At 35.3% G+C, this 21,889-nt stretch overlaps 1 protein-coding gene across 6 annotated transcripts in view; it reads left to right on the forward strand.

Annotated features, from left to right (window-relative positions):
- STAU2 (staufen double-stranded RNA binding protein 2) overlaps positions 1-21,889 on the forward strand; it is a 305,497-nt gene that overhangs the window by 124,799 nt on the left and 158,809 nt on the right. For all 6 annotated transcript variants that reach the window (XM_088022799.1, XM_028109310.2, XM_028109331.2 and 3 more), the window contains 3 exons: positions 1,651-1,863; positions 11,217-11,354; positions 19,022-19,153. In XM_088022799.1, coding sequence (XP_087878925.1) covers positions 1,651-1,863; positions 11,217-11,354; positions 19,022-19,153 — 483 coding nt within the window. The remainder of the gene's footprint in view (positions 1-1,650; positions 1,864-11,216; positions 11,355-19,021; positions 19,154-21,889) is intronic.

The raw sequence follows: 21,889 nt of genomic DNA on the forward strand, positions 1-21,889 counted from the left end.
AAATCACTAAGAAGTAATTAAGCAGCTCTCTACAACTAGATAAACATGTCACAAAATGTTTATAAAATGTGAAATTTAAAAGGGAAAATTTTTAAATTATTATAATACCTCCTTCATTAAGAGGTCACTAATTTTGTAACTCAGATATCTAGAAAATAGGCAAAACCCAGGAAATAAGCTGAAACAGTTATGGAGTATCCTTCAAATTATGGATGTTCACCAACCAGAAAGCTCCCACATTTTATTTACTGGCAAGATCAGCTGACCTCAACCAAGACCCTATCTCCTTAGACACAATTCTCCTCAGTTGGGTTATCTGATCTCTCACCCTATGGCAAATTAAAAGCAAAATGAGGAAGGCAGGGATGCAAAGTACTTGAGGGCCTGATGGTCCCAGCAAAAAATGATAGGGGAAATATAGAAAAGCTATCTAAAGTAATTGCATATACTAAAAAAAATATTGGAACACATGGGCCTTTTAAAGGCTACAATGAATAGGAACAGTTTTATAAGTCTTAAAAGTCCTTGGAAGCATCAATATATTATAGTATAGAATATTTGGTTTTCATAATGATGATCTAATGTGAGCAATAAAAGGTCAGGTATTTAGTATTCTCTGTTAAGTCAGTTAAGTGTATACTTTTTTTTTTTAATTGAAGAGGATATCCATCAAAGTAGTTAAACAGTTTTGGTGTTTCAGTTAGTAAACTTAAATTACATTGAAAGTAGGCTCATCGTAAGTTTCTTATCCCCAATAATGTTGAATTATTGAGATACTTTGTTGTTTTCCTTTTCTTTTCCTAATTGGTATCTAATATTAGAAGACAGAATTTTAATATAAAGTTAATGGTAAACTGTTTAACTAAATAGAGTATCTTTTATAGGTCAGAATTTTGAAGGAGACTGAAGTTGTGAGCATTTGGGTTTTGGAAGGCATCTTTCCTCCAAAAGCTGGCATAGTTTAAAGAACACATTAATACAGGGTTTAGGAACATTCGTGGCTGACAGATTCATAATCCATTACTTTAGAAAGAGGTATTTTTTATGGTATGTCTACTTACCTATTTAAGATCATGTCACAGAAAGTAAACATTCCTTTCTATAAAACAGCCTTTGAGGCTTCCATCAAAAATAGGTTATTTTCACCCATAAGTTATTTTTGAGAGGCTTCCATATGAAGGATGCTTTATGGGCTAGAGAACCCCGGGAAGAGGTAGTCTTGTACTTAAGTCACTTATTACAGAGAAGAAATTAGAGATGCACACAGTTATATACAAATTATTGTTATGGATGGTCTCTGCACCTAATCCAATATGGTATGTTTTATATTCTTAATTTTCTGTTCCATAAGAAACTGGGTCACCATAATTAGAATTGCCTATTTTAAGCTAGTAAAACACAAATTTTGACTATGAATTGAATGTATTTATTTGGTTTTTTGTTCTTTTGACTTCAGTTCATTAAGCATCATAAGTATCATAAATGAACGTCCCTGTATAATATCTACATAACTTTATTAAAGAAATCTATAGTTTTGGCATAATTCTTTACAATTTCAATTTTGATTATGATATGAACATTTAAAAAAGACTCATGGGATGAGAACATTTCATAAGTGCCTATGTTAAATATTTTACTTATATTTAATAGGTTATTAAAGAAAGTGGACCACCACATATGAAAAGCTTTGTTACTCGGGTGTCAGTGGGAGAGTTCTCTGCAGAAGGAGAGGGAAATAGCAAAAAACTCTCCAAGAAGCGTGCTGCCACCACTGTCCTACAGGAGCTTAAGAAACTTCCACCTCTTCCTGTGGTTGAAAAGCCAAAATTATTTTTTAAAAAACGCCCTAAAACAATAGTAAAGGTAAGTGTGTGCTTGTGAACACTGGTCAGTTTTGCTATATAAATACTATAGTAACTATAGATAAAAGTTTTTCCGTGGGGCAGGCACCTACACCTATGGGTTATATGCAGCCCCAGAGTCAAGTTGGCCCTGGACTATTAGTTACTAACAGTCCTGTTCTGCTGTTAGACACTGGACACCTGTATTTGTTCATCAGATAATCATACCTTCCATATTTATAGTTTTCTATGGTTTAAAAGATACTTTCTCATTCATGATCACCTTTAGTATCATTCTCATCAGGACTGTGTAAGGTAGATGACATCACCTCTTTTTACAAGTAAGGTTTTATGAAACATGTTCAAAGAATTTGCTTGCTTTTATTCACCTGGGCTGTGGAGCAACTTGAACTACTTTCATTTCCAGTGCCGTGTTCTTTCTGCACACTAGGCTGCGATAGAGTACCTTCTTGGGATATCATGAAAGGGTGGTAGGTTACAGAGTAATACTTGTATGACTAATACCAATGCCGGTGATAGCAGCAGCTCATACATATAAAAAGCACTGTGTGTCCCAGCACTTCATGTGCTTTATCACATTTAATCCTCATAGCAGCCCTGTGAGGTAAGTGGTAGTATTTTGTTTCTATTCTTTCAGGCATGTATACCTTGCCAAAGAAGAAAACAGAGCACACATTTTTTCAAGATGTTGTAACTCTTTTACTAGAGCAGATTTTTTTTTGTTTACGCTAACAACACAACAACAACCAAAAAATGGGTGAGATGATTCAGCCCTGAGTATAGGACACTGCCTGTGAGCGCTCAGTGTGTATGACTTGCATGAACTAGAGTTCTGCTCACAGAGAAAGCCTTCAGTTGCCAACATGTCAGTTGCCAAGTCAGTGTCACTTAGTTAGCAGACTTCTGGTTCTGCTCTACAAATCAAGAATTACAAATATGAAGCACGGTTAACCCTTGAACAACATGGGTTTAAACTGCATGAGTCCATTTATATGCAGATTTTTTTCTCTAAATACAGTATGGTAAATGTATTTTCTTTTCCTTATGATTTTCTTTTTTTCTTGTGATTTTCTTAGTAACATTTTTCTTCTACTTTAGTGTAAGAATATAGTACATAATACATACAACATACAGGATGTGTGTTAATTCACTGTTCTATGTTATTGGTAAGGCTTCTGATCAACCATAGGCTATTGGTAGTTAAGCTTTGGGGGAATCAAAACTAAAAGAAGTTATACATGGATTTTTGACTGAGTAGGGTATTGGTGCTCCCCCCTCCCCCTCCCTGCAATGTTGTTCAGGGGTCAACTGTACGTTTTTATCTCTGATGAACCTCTTTTGTTCAGATTATACAATGGTAAAACTACAGTATTTTTATAGATTTTCTGCCTTTTGCACCTTTGTTTTATTTAAAAATACATGCATACATATTTCCATAAATAACTGTATAAACACGTGTTCTTCTTATTTTTTTTTATAGAGATTTTATTTATTTATTTGACAGAGAGAGAGCACAAGCAGGGGGAGTGGCAGGCAGAGGCAGAGGGAGAGGGAGAAGCAGGCTCCCGACTGAGCAAGGAGTCCAATGTGATACGTGGCTCGATCCCGGCACACTGGGATCATGACCTGAGCTGAAGGCAGAAGCTTAACTGACTGAGCCACCCAGGCACCCCATACACATGTTCTTAATGAATACTATCATTGTCTAACTGAGAATGTATAGGTTATGAGTTCCCTGAAATAGCATTCTATATTGTATATAAGGTAGACTAAAAATAAATGCCAAATAGATCTACTTATCATGATTCCTATTGATTCTGAGGGCTGGCTTTCATTCATATGCTCTAACCTCATGGTTAGGGAGTAGAATATGGCTTTAAGAACATAACGTTTGGATTCAGTTTTAAGTCTGAATCCCTGTGACCTGAGCAAGTTACCTAACTTTTCTAATCTTTTATTTCTTTACTTATGAAAGTAGGAATAATAATTGAACTTGCTTCATAGGGATTGTTATGTGTTAACTGAAATATACACAGAATGTGTTAGTAATTATTATTAAATATTAACAATACAAATTATAAGTGCTCAAAAAAGCTTAACTATTGTTATTTTGTATCTAACTCTGTCTATTCACATCTTATATGTATGTGAATATATCCATGGTCTGTTTTCTTAAATATTTTTTAAAATTTTTATTATTGAGGTATAGTAGAAATACAATGAAATATTAGTGTCAGTTGTACAATATACTGACTCAGCAGTTGTACGCATTACTGAGTACTTAGTCACTATCTGTCACTGTTCGTTATTACAGTACTATTGACTGTATTTCCTATGCTATACTTTTCAGCCCTGTAACTTATTTATTTTGTAACTGGAAGTCTTTAGCTCTTAATCCCATTCACCTATTTCACCCATCCCCCTCCCCTTTGCCAACCACCACTTTGTTCTCTGTATTAGTGAGTCTGTTTTGTTTTTTTTGTTTGTCTTAAATATTTTTATATATAAAATCTATAGCCTTTCCATGTTGGAAGAACAGTGCTCTGCATCAGAATGGCAGCACAAAACTGGTCACAGTAATTTATTAAACTAAATCAAATCTTAGTAAGTTACAAATAATGAGCCATTAGACTAGAAAAGATCTATACATTTTTATGGTAGGATATAAACATAACCTTGTTGCTTTTACCTTTAGCCATTAAAAACAAGATTATTGTTTAAATGTTATTCCCCAGAGTGGGGATAAACATTTTAAATTCTCAAAATTATTTGCTGCTACTTCTAGTATATAAGCATGTTATTCCAGAACTTTCTTCCTATCCACCATTCATATCTCAGCTTGAACTTGACTTCTTTAGGGAAGCCTTCTTTGTTCTCCCCCACTCCCAGATTAGGTTAGCCCCTTGCATTTTTCCTCACATACATCACATTTGGAATTATTTGTACCGTGTCTGTCTTATGTTAAAGTAAATCCTATAGACATCTTCTGAAATGTAAGGTTATTTTGAGAAAGCAGCATGCATACAATGAGTTGGAATCTAGGTAATTTTTAAGTATGGTGGGCCAATAAATGGGTAGGTTGAAATAATATCTTGGTTTTTCAGCATTTTTATCCTTCCTTACAGGTCTTATACATCTAGGCTCTACAGTTGTTTATTATGCAGTAGAAGCAGAGAATAAACTGTTGATGATTTACCTGGACTTTATTTAGAATGAAACATCACATTATTTTAATTTTCTTAATCATGCTGTGATGTAGCCGTTATCCTGTTTTACAAATGGGATCCTTGATGTTTAAGAAACTTACCCAAGATCATGTAACAGGTTCCAGGTCCAGTCATGTCTGATTCCAGTGTCCATTTGAAACTGATTGTGAACTCCTTTTGGATTTTAAAATTAACTCTACAGAGTTACCTTGTTAAAATGTAAGACTGCCCTAGTGATGTCTCTGGGTTTATATTTTGTTTTTTAATGTAGTTCTTTTCTATAAGATGAGACTTCAGAGAATGTATTTCCAATGTTGGAGATAAAGTTTTCTGGACACAACTGTTAAAAGACTTTCTGTACTAGTTTGGGAAAGATAACATAAGACTTGATATCCAAGGAATAACTTAATTGTCAAGGATGCTAGTAGTTAATTTCAATCAAGGGAAGAAACCAGCCATTCTTAATGTTCTCAGACTCCATTATTATCTAATTGGATTTTGGCATCTGTTTTTTTTGTCATTGGAATCCATATCAACAACAGGGTTTTGGAACTTAAGAACTTTTTTTTAAAGAGGGAAGGAGGGGCAGAGGGAGAGGAAAGAGAATCTTAAGCAGGCTCCATGCCCAGTGTGGAGCTGGATGTGGGGTTCAGTCTCACAACCCTGAGATCCTGACCTGAGCCAAAATCAAGAGTCAGATGCTTAACTGACTGAGCCACCCAGGTTCCCCATGGAACTTAAAAACATTTTTATAAAGTATAAATTAAGAGTAGAGACAATGCATCATTGGAAGTACATTTTTATTTGAATATCTTCGTGAACTAGGCATACTTCTAGTCCTAGACTCAAAAGCTTCCCTTCACCTTTTCACTGATAATCCAATCTTAGACTTGTAACTAATTGTCTATATTAGTCTTTTCTCATCAGTACTTTACTTCCTTTATAATTCATTTAGTTTTCATTTTTTTGGCAGGTAAGTAGAGGTAGAAAGCATTATTTAATTACAAGTTAACATTTTCCTTATCTCTCCTCTTGTTCCACCTATTACAGTACTAAGTTCTCAGTCTTTTTCTTCTCTTACTCTTCCCTAGGCTGCTCTTCATACTTTTAGGGCTTCAGTTCAGTCTTTATGTAGATGATTCCCAAATGCTCTTCTGTGCTCTACACTGCCTATTGGACATCTTCACTTCATAATTTCACAGGCACATCAAACTCATCATAACCTCCTCCTCCTCCAGCATTCCTTTTTTTTTTTTTTTTTTTTTAGATTTTATTTATTTATTTGACAGAGCGAGAGCGGGAACACAAGCAGGGGGAGTGGGAGAGGGAGAAGCAGGCTTCCCGCGGAGCAGGGAGCCCGATGTGGGGCTCGATCCCAGGACTCTCAGATCATGACCTGAGCTGAAGGCAAACATTTAACGACTGAGCCACCCAGGTGCCCCCAACATTCCATACCACAGTGCCTGGCATGACCATCCCACTGCTGAAACAAAAACCTGGGAGTCATTTTTAACTTCTCTCTTAGCCATTATATCCAATTAATAATCAAGTCCTATTGAATTTATCACTTAAGTATTTTTTAAGTTGGTTCATTTATTTCCATCTCTCTGCCACCCTTTTGGTTCAACTCAAAATCATCTCTTGCCTGAATTGTTATAGCATATTTTTAATTGGCCTTCCTATAATACTTTTGACATTAACTGATCTTTTAAAAAATGTTACCTTTTAGAGACATCAGTCAGATCATGTCATGCCTCTGCTTGAAATCTTTTAGTAATTTCCCATTGCTCCTTGGATAAAGTCCAAAATCCTAAATTTAAAAGATCCTGCAGGATCCGACTTGCAGCACCAAACTAGATATGGTTGAGAGCCAGCAGTTCTCAGGAGGAGCTCACTCTATACATAAGTTTAGTGAAACATCCGTCATCTGTAACATAGTGATAGCCCTTGTGTCTAATACCTGTTTTAGAAGAAATTTTCACAGCTGGAAATAAGGTTCTGACCATTTGATAAATATAAAGCTTTACTTCTAGGGATAATATATGAAGAAAGTTCATATGCACAGAGATTTGCAAAGGTTTTTTGTTTTTAAACCTTTTAGAAGGCACTAAAACAGCCATATATAAGTGTTTTAAAAAGATTTAAAAAGCTTTTCTCATAAACATTACCCATATAATGTTAAAAATAGTGTCTTCTAAATGGTTTATATAGTATTTGTATTTATGTTAAAAAGCATATTAAGTAAAAGTAAGACCTACTGCCCGACTTGAATATGGAACATTTCTCAGTGAGATTGAAGCTGTGTGTATGCCCCTCCTGTCACATCCAGATACCACCTCACAGAGTGAATCACAATCATTAGTTTTATATTTAACAATTCCTTACCTTATAATTTTACTATATGTTTGTTTTTCTGAAAAAATGGCATTTGGTTCGTTAGCTTTTTAAACAGCTTTGTTGAGGTATAATTGACATATAATGAAGTGTACATATTTAAAGCTTGCAATTTGATATGTTTTGATATATGTGTACACCTGTGAAACCATGACCATAATCAAGGTAATGAACCTATCCATTGCTCCCAAAAGTTGCCTCGTGCCCCTTTGTAATCCACTCCCATCCTCCATTCCCAAGAAACTACCTTTTTTTGGCTGGCTTCTTTCGCTTAACATAAATCATTTTGAGATTCACTCATGTGGTTGCATTTATCAGTTATTGGTTCTGTTTTAATGCCAAGTAGTATTTTGTGGTATAATTACACCACCCTTTGTTTATCCATTCATCCTTTGGTGGATATTTTGGATGTTTCTCATTTTGGGCTGTAAATAAAGCTGCTATGAACATTTGTGTATAAGTCTTTTGGCATAAGCTTTCCTTTTTTGTGGGGGAGTGGTAAATGCTTGGGAGTGAATGACTTGGTCATTTAGTAGGTATATATTCAACATTTTAAGAGATGGCCAGTTGTTTTTCAAAAGAATGTACTGTTTTACATTCTCATCAGCCATGTGTGAGAATTCTAGTTGCTACATGTCCTTTCTAATACATAGTATAGTCTTAAATTTCAGTTGTACAAATACATGTGTATTGATACCCAGTTGTGGTTTTAATTCACATTTCTCCAGTAACTAATGATGTTGAGCATTTTTTATGTGTTTGGTAGCACATGAAGCATAATGAAGTGCTCTTCAGATCTTTTGCCCATTTAAAAAATTAAGCAATTTAAATAATAAAAATAAAATTCAAATAATAAATTTATTATTGAATTTTAAGAGGTCTTCATATACTTAGGATACAAGTTATTTTTTTTCAGTGAGAATTCTTTTTTTTAATTGAAGCATAAATGACATGCAATATCCTCTTAGTTTCAGGTATACATCATAGTGTTTCAATATTTTTATACATTATGAAATGATCCCCATTAAGTCTAGTTACCATCTGTCACCATACAAAGCTGTCATTGATTGCATTCCCTATGCTGTACATTACGTCCCTATGACTTATTTATTTTATAACTGGAAGTTTATATCTCTTAATCCCTTTTACCTAGTTCACTCCCCTCCCCAAACAAGTTTTTTTTTTTTTAAAGATTTTATTTATTTATTTGACAGAGAGAGACAGTGAGAGAGGGAACACAAGCAGGGGGAGTGGGGGGAGGGAGAAGCAGGCTTCCTGCTGAGCAGGGAGCCTGATGCAGGGCTCAACCCCAGGACCCTGGGATCATGACTTGGGCTGAAGGCAGACACTTAACGACTGAGCCACCCAGGCGTTCCTACAAGTTCTTTATCAGATATGTGATTTGCAAATATTTTCACCAAGCCTATGACTTGTCCTTTTCAAAGAACAGAAATTACTAATTTTGAAAAAATCCAATGTATTATTTTTATGGAATATGATTTTAGGGTTGTACCTAAGCAGTTGTCACCTAACCAGGGCACAAAAATTTCACCTATATTTTCTTCTGGAAATTTTATAGTTACAGATGTTACATTTAGGTCTGTGAACCATTTGAGTTATTTTTTGTAATGGTGTGAGGTATGAAGTTTTGAGGTTTTTCTTTTTTTGCATATGAATATTCAGTTGTTCCAGTACCAGTGGTTGAAAAAGACTACCCTTTTTTGCACCTTTGTCAAAAATCATTTGACCATATATGTATGGGTCTGTTTCTGGATGTTGCTCTGTTTCATTAATCTCTCTGTGCCAATGCTACATATACAGTCTTGATTACCATAGCTTTATAATAAATCTTGAAATCAGGTAGTCTGAGTCCTCCAAGTTTTGTTCTTTTTTTCAAAGTTGTTTGGTTATCTGTCCTTTGCATTTCTACATGAATCTTAGCATTAGCTTATTAATTATTACAAGAAAAAGCTTAGTGGGATTTTGATTGGGATTGCAATGAATTTGATAGATCAGTTTGAAGAGAATTAACATTTTAAGAATATTGAGTCTTTTGATCCATGAACATATATGTCTGTCCATTTATTGAGATCTCATTTAATTTCAGCAGTGTTTTGTGGTTTTAGTGGTCTTTACATAAGTTATATCATCCTATATTTATTCTTCTGTGTTCACTTTTCTTAAAGTTTTTTTTGAAATTCACTCATTTTGAGGCATTTAGCTATCCTTAATTCATTTTCTTTTCTTAAGACTTTATTTATTTATTAGAGAGGGAGAGAGAGAGAAAGGCAGGGGGATCAGCAGGCAGAGGGAGAAGCAGGCTCCCCACTGAGCAAGGAGCCCGATGCGGGGCTTGATCCCAGGATTCTGGGGTCATGACCTGAGCTGAAGGCAGATGCTTAACCAATTGAGCCACCCCTTAATTCATTTTCATTGTTATATGCCACTTTACTAAATAAACATGCCATAATATATTTGTTCTTTTACTGATGACTGTTTAGGTTATTTCCAGTTGTTTTTTGTTTTTTGGTGTTTTTTTTTGCTATTTCAAATAATGCAGCTATGGATATTCTTGTACATGTGAGCTAGTGCATATGGGCAACAGTTTTCGAGAGATATAAACATGCCTATGAGTAGGCTACTGGTTTTTGGCTTTGTCATATTGTTTTCCAATTTATATTACTATCAGTGTATATGGTTTTTGGTTTTTTTTTTTAAGTTTATTTTTTAGTAATCTCTACACCCAATGTGGGGTTTGAACTCATGGCCCCAAGATCAAGAATTGCATGCTCACCTGATTGAGCCAGCCAGGTGCCCCAGCAGTGTATAAGTTTTTGTTACTCTCCATCCTCACCAATCAGGGCTGTCAGACTTCTTAATTTTTGCTAAGTGGATGGGTATGAAATAATATCTCACTATGGTTTTAATATGCATTTTCTGAGTCTTAATGAGATAATCTTTTCATATTTTTTCTTCTGTTAAATATCTATTCATCTCTTTTGCCCATTTTTCATTTACATTGTCTTATACTTTTTAGGACTTTTAAAAAATATATTTTGGGGTGCCTGGTGGCTCAGTTGGTTAAGCATCTGCCTTCAGCTCAGGTCATGATCCCGGAGTCTTGGGATCGAGTTCCACATCGGGCTCCCTGCTCAGCAGGGAGTCAGTTCATGGCTTGTCTTCTTACATCCTTTTTGGTGTGTGTGTGTGTGTGTGTGTGTGTGTGTGTGTGTGTGTGTGTGTGTGTGTGTGTGTGTGTAAGATTTTATTCATTTATTTGAGTGGGGGGGAAGAGAGATAACATGAGCATTGGGAGGGGGAGAGGGAGAGGGACAAGCAGACTCCCTACTGAGCAGGGAGCCCCATGAAGGGCTTGATTCCAGGACCCTGAGACTATGACCTGAGCCTAAGACCATCGATGGTCAACCAACTGAGCCACCCAGGTGCCCCTCTTTTTGGTGTTCTTTGATGAACAGAAATTGTGAAGCAACTCTGATATATTGAAGAGTTTAAAAGTAGACTTAACCCAATTTATCAGTAATACATTTGAGCCCTAAATCCCATAGAAGCCTTAGTTTCAGATCTATTCTATGATTTACCTTTATAAATCTTAAATTTGACTATCCAGTCACATTATCTTCTCCAGTTACGGTTTTGGGGTGCAGAGGATGAGGGGAGATCCACTGTTTCTCGAAGGATCCAATAACAAGTTTTACAAGCATGTTTTGAAATTTTTTCTTAAATTATCTTTTAGGCTGGACCAGAGTATGGTCAAGGAATGAACCCCATTAGCCGCCTGGCTCAAATTCAACAGGCCAAAAAGGAAAAAGAGCCAGATTATGTTCTGCTTTCAGAAAGAGGAATGCCTCGACGTCGGGAATTTGTGATGCAGGTATTTCTAGCATTTTATTAGAAAAAAAATTTTTTAACACTGAAAAAAAAATTGGAAAACCCCAGGTTGTAATAGAGGGAAAATGGGGGAAAGGCAAACTAGCAACTCATAAGTTTCATTCCTTCCAGGCCCACCTACTAACTTGGTTGAAACATTCAGGTGTCAAGGACATGTTAGACAGTCTGGGTTTTTGAAGGGACTGTGAGTCCACACATGTTATTCACCACAGAGTTTATAGTTTAGAATGCCTATCTCTAACTTATGTTACAGTTTGCAGCCAGAGGCCGTTAACTACTGGGAAATAGGATACAGATGGAATTAGAGACATCATTTAGAAGATAGATGTCATAGATGGAATAAGGCCAAGAGCATGAGCTTTTGGGTTATCAGGAAAATTAGGAAAAGAAAGCTGACTTCCTGCCTAACTATGGTGAGGACTGAGGGACTCAGAATCGCTGAGAGATTTAGGCATCTAGAGGTTTTGAGGTTTCAGATTGAGGCAGAATGCCTAAAATGCCGCCCTTTTAAAATTCTGCCTGTTCATCTTCATTTGCCAACTCAAGCCCCAGTATTGAAGAAACCTTTAATTCTTATTGTGTAAATTTCAAACATCTCCAAAGGTGGGTATACTTAATATTATACTATTAAACAATAATATAATGGAATAGCAATGACATATGAGGAATATGCCCACCATCCAAACACAACAATTAAGATTTTTGCCACACTTGCTACAGCTGTCAGATTTTCTTTCCTCCTTCCCTCCCTTCTTTTCTTAAGTATTTCAGAGCTAATATCTAGTCACATACCATTTCAGCCTACCTACTTAGTGTATATCACTAAAAAATATGGACGTTTTCCTTTATGTTCTTATATTAGGCATGATTCATATTCATTAGAATCATTTAATACCCAGTCCATATTTAAATTCTCCTTATTGTCCCAAAACTTTTTATTATAATTGGCTTGTCAAAGAAACTTTTCCCAGTCAGACCTGTGGATCTCACCTTTAATGTGATCCAGTTAAAATCCACAGATTTATTTATTAAGTGCTGACCATGTGGTGGACATTTTGGCAGTAACACATAGTATCTCATACTGATTAACTTTTCATGCATATCTTTTTTTTTTTTAAGATTTTATTTATTTATTTGAGAGAGGGAGAGAGAGCTGCACACACAAGCCAGGGGAGGGGCAGAAAGGGAGGGAGAGGAAGAGGGAAGGAATCCCAAGCAGACTCAGTGCTGAGTGCGAATCCTGACGCAGGGCTCAGTCTCATGACCCTGAGATCATGACCTGCGCCAAAACCAAGAGTCAGTCACTTAACTGACTGAGCCACCCAGGCATGCATTTCTAAATTTTACCTTCTTTCCCAATTTATAATCTCTGCATTTCTTTATCTCACAGTACCCAATATAGTATATGTATATAGTAGTACCTTAAGAAACCTTGGGTGTATATTTGTTGCCTATCTGCCTGATTGAGAGCTAGTATGTTTGGCTTTGTTGGAGACGTAAACTTACAATGCAGTCAGATAAACCATGGTTGGGAACCTCGATATCCAAAAAGGGGGGAATACTTCTATGGCTAGTAAGCACATTATTATCTACATGTCATTAGACCCAGAACAGTCTTACTCTAGTATTTTCACTTCATAAAATACTTTACCATTTTTCCTTTTACATGCTTAGTAGAATTCTAGGAAGAATTCTAGGAAGTATCTTTTGAACTCCAAAACCTGAGGGAGGAAAAAATCACCTAAATTTAGACCTGTATTAGGAATAAAAATTTTGACTTTATTAAACAGTTTTTTTTTTTTCCTGTGGAGTATAAAAAGGAATTTAGAATATCTTAGGCCAGCTTCCATTTTATGGGTATTCATAAACATTCTAGTCAAATGGGAACATTTGGCTGTGCTTTTAAATGTTTTCACACTGAATTCATATTGCTTTTCCCCCTTCTGGAATTCCCAGTGGATTCATTATAGTATTGCAGCAAGTTTATCAAAGTATAAACTTTGTACAAAACTACTTAAGCAATGTTATCATTTGTTAAAATTGAATGTGGAAATAAAACTATCTAGAGGTAATATGCTCATATTTATCTATCACCAAGAAAAATAATGGTAAGTTTGTATGTTATAAAGTGGATGCAGTTACTTGTATTGATTACTAGACAAAAATCTCTGATGAGATTATTTGGGTATTTATTTTGAGAGCATATTTCTTAAAGCTTTTTATTTTTTTTTTAGAAAGGGGTATATTTTAATTTTTTGAAGAGAAAATAATGACAACTAAATTAAGTGTATATCACATATACACATTGTGTATAGCACATTCTATTAATTTTTCTACCAGTGATTAAAATCTTCAGGTTTTTAAAAATATATATAAAGCAAATTTCATCAGTTTTATTTATTACTTATTGAAAGATAATGAATTAAGTCTTTGGTGTATGCTAGTTTAGAACTTTTTTTTTAGCTTTTCTGAGGACTTGACTCAAGTGATTTGTTTAAAGATAAAAATATGGCAGTCTTAAAATTATTGTATAGCATAATAATTGAACTTCTTTGCAGACAAATTAACATTTTAATGTAAAAATATTATTTGTAATAGTTAAAAATTTTTTGAGTTTTCTAGGAAGATGACTTATGAAGTTTATTTACATACATAATTGCTTTTATAATGATGTGATTTGTTTTGAGTGCCCACTGTGTTTGTTAGCAGGGAATCAAAGTCCGTCAGCACAGTCATCTTTTCCAATACTAACAAATAAGTCTGGGATAAGTATCCGCAAACTGTTGAACCATGCCACCATAAAAACTTGTGAGGCAAGGGATGGGTGAGTGGCAAAAATGAATCTGGAAGCCCCTGTTCTAGCAGTCAAGTCTTCGAAGGTGGCAGAATAGGTCAAATGGAAAGCTGCAGATACAGATCCAACGTGAATGCTCTTGAGATGGGAACAGCCTTACCCAAGAGCAAGAGACTGGAGTCAAAGAGTATCAGGCCTGGGTAGATAAATGCGATTTAGAGATGAAGCAGTAAAAGAATTGAATGAGAGTGAGTGAGGTGTATATAGCATGTAAAAACAGATGAAACATTTTTTCTGCTCAGGGGTCTTGCTTCCATTTACTTTGGCAAGTCTTTTGACCTGCAGAGCAGTAGAGGAAGCTTCTGACGTAGCTGGCCTAATCTGTTAGCAAGCATTCCAGCAAAAACACAGGGGCTGGTGAAGCTGGGGAACAAATCAAACATTGGAAAAAATAACAGGTAGCAGAGGCCCGGCTTTAGCCGGGAACTCAAACACATTATACCTAGGGCCTGCTGTGTTCAGGTCAGGGCAGGCCAGCACAGATATGGGAGGTAGTGGGTATTCACTCAGCTCCAGGGAACGACTGGACAGTGCTTGATCAGGACTTCTGAGTGAGGTCTATAGACTACTGCTGATATCATAATGCGATGGTTTCTAGTTTCAGAAGAAAAAGCAGTGAAATGTTTCAAAGACATTGCACAGGCTTGAAATATAACATCTGTGATAGTTGCTACAGAAATTCTATAATGAATACATTTCCAGTGTTTCATATGCTACAAGAACTATTAAAAGGGGCACCTGGGTGGCTCAGTTGGTTAAGCGTCTGCCTTCGGCTCAGGTCATGATACCAGGGTCCTCGGATCAAGTCCCACATCAGGCTGCTCAGCAGAGAGCCTGCTTCTCCCTCTCCCTCTGCCTGCCGCTCCCCTTGCTTGTGTGCTCTCTGTATCTCTCTCTCTGTGTCAAATAAATAAATAAATAAATCTTTAAAAAATAAATAAAAATAAAAAAGCATAATTTATTTGTCATATAATTTGCACATTGTTTATATTTAAGTTTTTTTTTCTAACCACTGTGTTTAGAAGTACTTCATTCACTGAAGCTTAAAAGTAGTGATAGAAATGCTAACCAAATAAAGCCTAAATACTGGTATAAGAATGAATGGCAAACAGCGCACAAGTCTGATATGTTCTGAGACACATGAAATAGCAAGTTATGCTTTCACCCAAGAGCCAAAAAAGAAAACTATGGATAGAAGTATCATGCTTTATCTCTGAAAACTGTATTTGGTAGTACCACATACTAATTCATTGCTAGTGCACAGTATATTGTAATTGTGAAATTTTATTAAAGCAGCATGAAGCTATTGAAGCCAATATTTTTCTAAACAAAGCACAGTGACATCTGGTAAAACATTCCAAATTTTCATATATAGTTGGCCTGTTCAGCTCTCTTGCTTTTTTTTTGTACTGGCTTTAAAAAAATAACATATAGGCATTCACTATATATTCTGGAATGTGAGTCTTTTAGTTACATGGCATTTCAAATATCTTTTCTTGTGTTGTGACTTTATTTTTTTTCCTGCAATTTTAGTGATGCTCTTTTGAGGAACAGAAGTAATTAACTTTAATGCAGCCAAATTCTTCCTCAAAAGGATTTTGGGTGGTCTTAGCACTTTGTACTTCAATGTAAATTTTGGAATCAGCTAGTGAAGTATTATAAAAACATGTGTGGGATTTTGATGGGAATTCATTGAATTTATAAGTCAATTTGAAGAGAACTGGTATCATTGATTTTCAGTACGAGTATGGCATTATCTCTATTTATTTATTATTTATTTTTAAAAAATTTTATTTCATTATCTCTATTAGGTCTATCTTAATTTTTCTCAGTGCTTATCATTTTCTATATAAAGTTCTTAACATCATAGGTGTTTGATTTTCATTTAGTATAAATGGTATCTTAGCTTCCAATATCAGACCAGATCCACCGCGTTCAGGATGGGATGGCCGTAGACTTAGTATAAATGGTATCTTTTACTAATTTCCCACTTGATTGTTGATGGGATATAAAAATGCAGTTGGCTTTTGTATACTACTGTTTACAAAGAAAACTTAACACTCTTACAAATTCTTATAATTTATCTGTAGGTATTCTTAGATTTCCTATATAAATATCATATCTCCAGATAATGAGTTTGTTTTTATACTTCTAACTCTGTACCATATTTTTTCTTCCCCTGTTGCTCTGTCTAGGATTTGTAGCAAAATGTTAAGTACTAGTAAAAATAGAGGGCATCCTTGTCTTGTTTCTAATTTCAAAATTTTAACATTAAGTATAACATTTGCTGAGGTTTGCTGTAGGTTTTTTGCAAAATGCCCTTTATCATACTAAGGAAGTTCCCTTTTTTCCCTTGTAGTTTACTAAGTTTTTATTATGAATGGATGTTGAGTTGTATCAAATGCTGTTGCTCCATTTATTGGGATGACTCTATGTTTTGTCTCCTCAACCTATTAATATAGCAGATTCTGTTGATTGATTTTGAGTTTCAAATGTTAGACCAGTCTTGCATTTCTGGGATAAACCTAACTTTATCATGATTTTTCTTTTTATATATTGCTTTGTTCGGTTTACTGTTACACAGTTTAAACTTTAGCAGTTATATTCATGAACAAAATTGGTCTGTAAATTTCCTTTCTTATACTGTTCTTGATGGATTTTGGAATGAAAGTGATACCTCACTGAATAATTGGGGGCTGATTTCTCTTTTTCTATTCTTAGATGAATTTTTGTAAGGTTAGCATGATTCTTCCTTAAATATTAGGTAGAACTTGCTGGAGAAGCTCTCTGGAGTTTCTTTGTGGAAAAGGTTTTAATTATTCTAATTTTTTTTTTTTTAGTAGTTATAGAGCTGTACAGTTCGGAGTTTATTCTGTGCCAGTTTTGGTAACTTGTATTGTTGAGGGATTTTTCTACTTTATTTAAATATTCAAAAATTTTTAGCTAAAATACTCAACATTCCTTATTATTTTTTATTTTTTTATTTTATTTTTTAAAAGATTTTATTTATTTGAGAGAGAGAGAGAGAATGAGAGAGAGAAAGCACATGAGAGGGGGGAGGGTCAGAGGGAGAAGCAGACTCCCTGCTCAGCAGGGAGCCGATGTGGGACTCGATCCAGGGACTCCAGGATCATGACCTGAGCCGAAGGCAGTCGCTTAACCAACTGAGCCACACAGATGCCCCAACATCCCTTACTATTTTTTAAAGCTTTTATTTGTTTGACAGAGAGAGAGAGAGAGAACACAAGCAGGGGGATCAGGAGAGGGAAAAGCAGGCTCCCCGCTGAGAAGGGAGCCGGATGTGGTACTCAACCCCAGGATCCTGTGATCGGGACCTGAGCCAAAGGCAGATACTTAACCAGCTGAGCCACCCAGACGCCCCTAGCCCTTATTATTTTTTAATTCTACAGAAGATATGGTAATCTCCCATTTTCATTCTTACTTGTGTCTTCTCTTACTTTTCCTTGATCAGTCTTAACCTTTGATTTATCATTTTATTAGTTTTTTCAGGGAACCAGGTTTTGACTTTTTGAAATTTTCTATTTTATTTTGTTTTCTGTTTCCTTAATTTCTGCCCTTGTCTTTATTCTATTTTCTTTGGATTCATTTTGCTCTAATAACTTCTTGAGCTGGATGTTTAACTCATTACATTCCTGCCATTCTCTTAAGTTTTTATGGCTGTATATTTTCTTCTCGACCCTCCTTTAGCTGCATCCTTTAAATTTTGATATATTTCTGTTATTACTCACTTATAATATTTTCTAATTTTATTGGGGTTTCTTCTTTGCCTGTAGTTTATTCAGACTACATGTTTAATTTATAAAGTTCTGATTATTTTCTTGTTTGCTGCTTTGATCGTTTACTGAGACCAATTCATAAAAAACAATCCCACTGTAGTTGTGTATTTTTTATTTCTCCTTATAATGCTATACTTTCTGCTTTCTTTTTAAAGTTAAAAAAATATTTTTTATCTGGGGATGCGTGGGTAGCTCAGTCAGTTAAGTGTCTGCCTTTGGCTCAGATCATGGTCCCAGGGTCCTGGAATGGAGCCCCATGGCAGGCTCCCTGCTCAGCAGGAAGTCTGCTTCTCTCTCTGCCCAACCCCCCCACTCATGCTTGCACTCTTTCTCTAAAATAAATAGAATCTTTGAAAAATTTTTATTTATTTTTAAATTTTTTCCTTTTTTCAGTCTTTTAGTTTATTATATAAATAATACTAAATGTAGTCATAACCAACATAAACTCTGTTACAATGTGAATTTTATTTTTCTGCTTATATAAATAATATTGTTTTAAAAAATCAAATAACAGAAATATGTAAGGAAGTAAAAATCATTTAAGATTCTGTCACCCTGAGATAAACCCCCATTGTCATTTTGAGGACCATATTGTCATATTTTTCTCTACATATATTTTCACTTGTGTATATAACATTATGTAAATGGAATAGTATCTTTTTTTTTTTAAGATTTTATTTATTTATTTGACAGAGAGAGACACGGCGAGGGAACACAAGCAGGGGGGAATGGGAGAGGGAGAAGCAGGCTTCCCGCCGAGCAGGGATCCCGATGCAGGGCTCGATCCCAGGACCCTGGGATCATGACCTGAGCCAAAGGCAGACGCTTAACAACTGAGCCACCCAGGCGCCCCTGGAATAGTATCTTAATTGCTGTTTTCATTGTGGATGAAACTTTATATTTTTGAATGCTAGAGAGCATAACACATTGTTTTATGGTGTTAAAGAGTTCCTGTTTACCAAAGCAGTTATCATCACTTTCTTACTTTAATCTTACCAGGTCAAAGTAGGCAATGAAGTTGCTACTGGAACAGGACCTAACAAAAAGATAGCCAAAAAAAATGCTGCAGAAGCAATGCTGTTACAGCTTGGTTATAAAGCATCCACTAGTCTTCAAGATCAACTTGACAAGGTGAGAGCTCCATTTACATATACATATGCCTCTCCTGCCAGAATATCAAGTGATGAACAAATCCTACTCCAGTGTTTTTGACTCTAAGTAATGTCTTAACTACTTTTAAAGTAGAAGTCAATGTTCCCCCCAACCCCCGCCCCAGGGCAGTATTCTGTATCTTTAAAGACAGATTCTCCAGGTACAAAATAACATCTGTTTATGGGGCCAAGATGAAATATTAATCATAATCTTACAGTTGGCAAATACTAAAAAATTGTATCATTGTATTTATTTTATATAATACCAATTGAATAATTTTTAGTTTATTGACTTGTGGTTTTTGCCATTTGGCCATAGTTTTAATTTGTGTTTTTTAAAGAACAGAGTTTGTTAGCCTTTTTTTCTGGAATACAGCTGAAAACACTGGAAATAAAGATCCTGAGTTATCCCTTTAGGGCAGGAACTATATTGGACAGGCGCTCTATAAACTAATTTTTCTATTTACTTTAAATTTAAAGGTAAACTCAGAGGGTGTTTATTTTCTGCCAAGACTTATGTTCATGGTCCCCTATTTCTTCTGCAGCAGTTAATGACATCATTAACACCTACCTCTGTTGCAGGAGAAGCAGAGAACCCCAAATTCAGCACCTGGCAGATAACTTAGCAGGAACTAGTTTAATTCCATTTTGTATTATCATTTTATCTATGCACATGTAGAAATTATTTTTATTAAACATTTTATTAAATGGAAATTCATAAAACAGGCTTAATAATTATTTCTATCAAAAACAATATGCCTTTTTTTCCCATGCCATTTTCTCACATAAGGATTGTGTTTTAGAGATGTTTTCAATTTCTGCAGGAACACATTTCTGAAATTTGTAGTAAAAACAAAATCATCTGTTAAAAAACATTTTCTTTTTAAGACAGCTGTGAATATCTAGGCAATTATTTTTAGTGATTAAGAATTATTTGTCTGTGTGGTATTGCTAGAGATTTCAATTCTGTTTTTATAACCTGGCTAGTCAATGCTTTTTCTTCTTTTAAAAGTATTTGTAACATGAAACCTAACATGTGTTCAAGATTCTGTAGTTCTTATATTTGTGTATATGTTGTTTTAACTTAACACATTTATATTGACTTAAAACTGGTGAGTGATTTATAAAAATATGTCAAAGTAAATCTCCTCATAGACATGTATTTGTATGTTAAGTGAAAATAGAACAAAAAGCATTGATTTTGTTAATACGAAAAACATTTTTTTGTATACCCCCTGTATTATTGTTCAGGGTTCTCCAGAGAAACAGTCCAGCAGGATGTGTATGTGTGTGTGTGTATGTATTTGTATGTGTGTATGTATATATACGCATTCATACATCACTCACAGAGACTTATTTTAAGGAACTGGACTGTGCAGTTGTAGAGGCTTGGCTAGTCTAAAATCTGAGGGAGAAGCCAGCAGGCTGGAGAATCAGGAGTTAGGTGTGAGTCCAGAAGCTTTCTGCTGAGTTCCCTCTTGCTTCAGGGGAGGTCAACCTTTTCTTCTAGGTGGGTCTTCAACTGATTAGGCCCACCCACATTATGGAGAGGAATCTGTTTTACCCAGAGTTCAGTGATAAATGTAAATCTCTTCCAAAAACACCCTCACAGAATACCCAGAATAATGTTTGATCAAATATCTAGTCACCATGGTCCAGACAATGACACATAAAATTTACCATTGCACCCACTAAATGCCAAACACTTAAACTGAAGATAACAAGATGACTGAAACTTGGTCCCTACACTCGAAAAACTAACCCTTAAGTGTTAACAGTGAGGAGCTTTAATCATATAACAAAAATTATAGTACCCTAGAACCTAGAGAATATGAAGATGAATCTGGAAAGTCATGAATAGCTGGGACCATGGTTTTTATGTGAATTAAGGAACTTGAGGAATTACTAATTTAAGATTTGAGCATGAAAGTGATATGATCTGGTGTGCATTCTTCGAAAGACAATCCTGTAAGTAACATAGGGAGTGTATTTGAGCAGGATGAGTCTGAAGGCTGAGAGGCCAGGTGGGCTAGCAGAGCTCTTCAGGTAAAAGATGCTGAGGGTCTGAACTCAGGCAGTGGTGGCAGAGAAGAGAGGGGAAAGATACCTGAGGTATTTCTGAAGTGTACGTGATAAGCTTTCAGTAGCAGATAATGTGCATGGGGGAGACGGGAGGGAGGAGGAAAGAAAACCTGTAAACAGGAAGAGACAGTGACTTTAAGAAGTAGGTAGCAGTCATATGCTGCAGGGAGATCGGGAGAAAGACTGAATACACTGATTTGTCAATAAGAAAAATCTGTGATGAATGAAGCAAAAGCAGTTTAAAAACTTACAAAAGCATGTTTTTAAAAAGTTTTTTTTTTAATAAACAAGGTATGTACATGGCTGAAAGAATTCATAGCATGAAAGAGTGAACAGTGAGAAAAAGTTAGTCTTACTTCACTCTGAGACCCTTGGTCTCTTAGTCTCTCTTTTGAGTAGCATCTCCCACAATGAGTTAATAGTTGTACAGCATTTAGAATACTGTCAAATATAGTGAATATTATGTAAGAATTTGATAAATAGAAATAAATATCTTTACGGAGATATTCTGTGTGTATATACTAATATATCCCCATTTTATAAAAAATTCAGATTTATCAAGGTGCAGTTCAGTGAATTTTGACATGTGTGTTTATATGTGTGTATACATTCATTAACTACCACCACAATTAAG

The sequence above is a fragment of the Eumetopias jubatus genome, unplaced genomic scaffold (assembly GCF_037043125.1).
Source record: "Eumetopias jubatus isolate StellerSeaLion01/CBP00866 unplaced genomic scaffold, mEumJub1_p1.0 scaffold_4, whole genome shotgun sequence".
NCBI classification, from domain to species: Eukaryota; Metazoa; Chordata; class Mammalia; order Carnivora; family Otariidae; genus Eumetopias; species Eumetopias jubatus.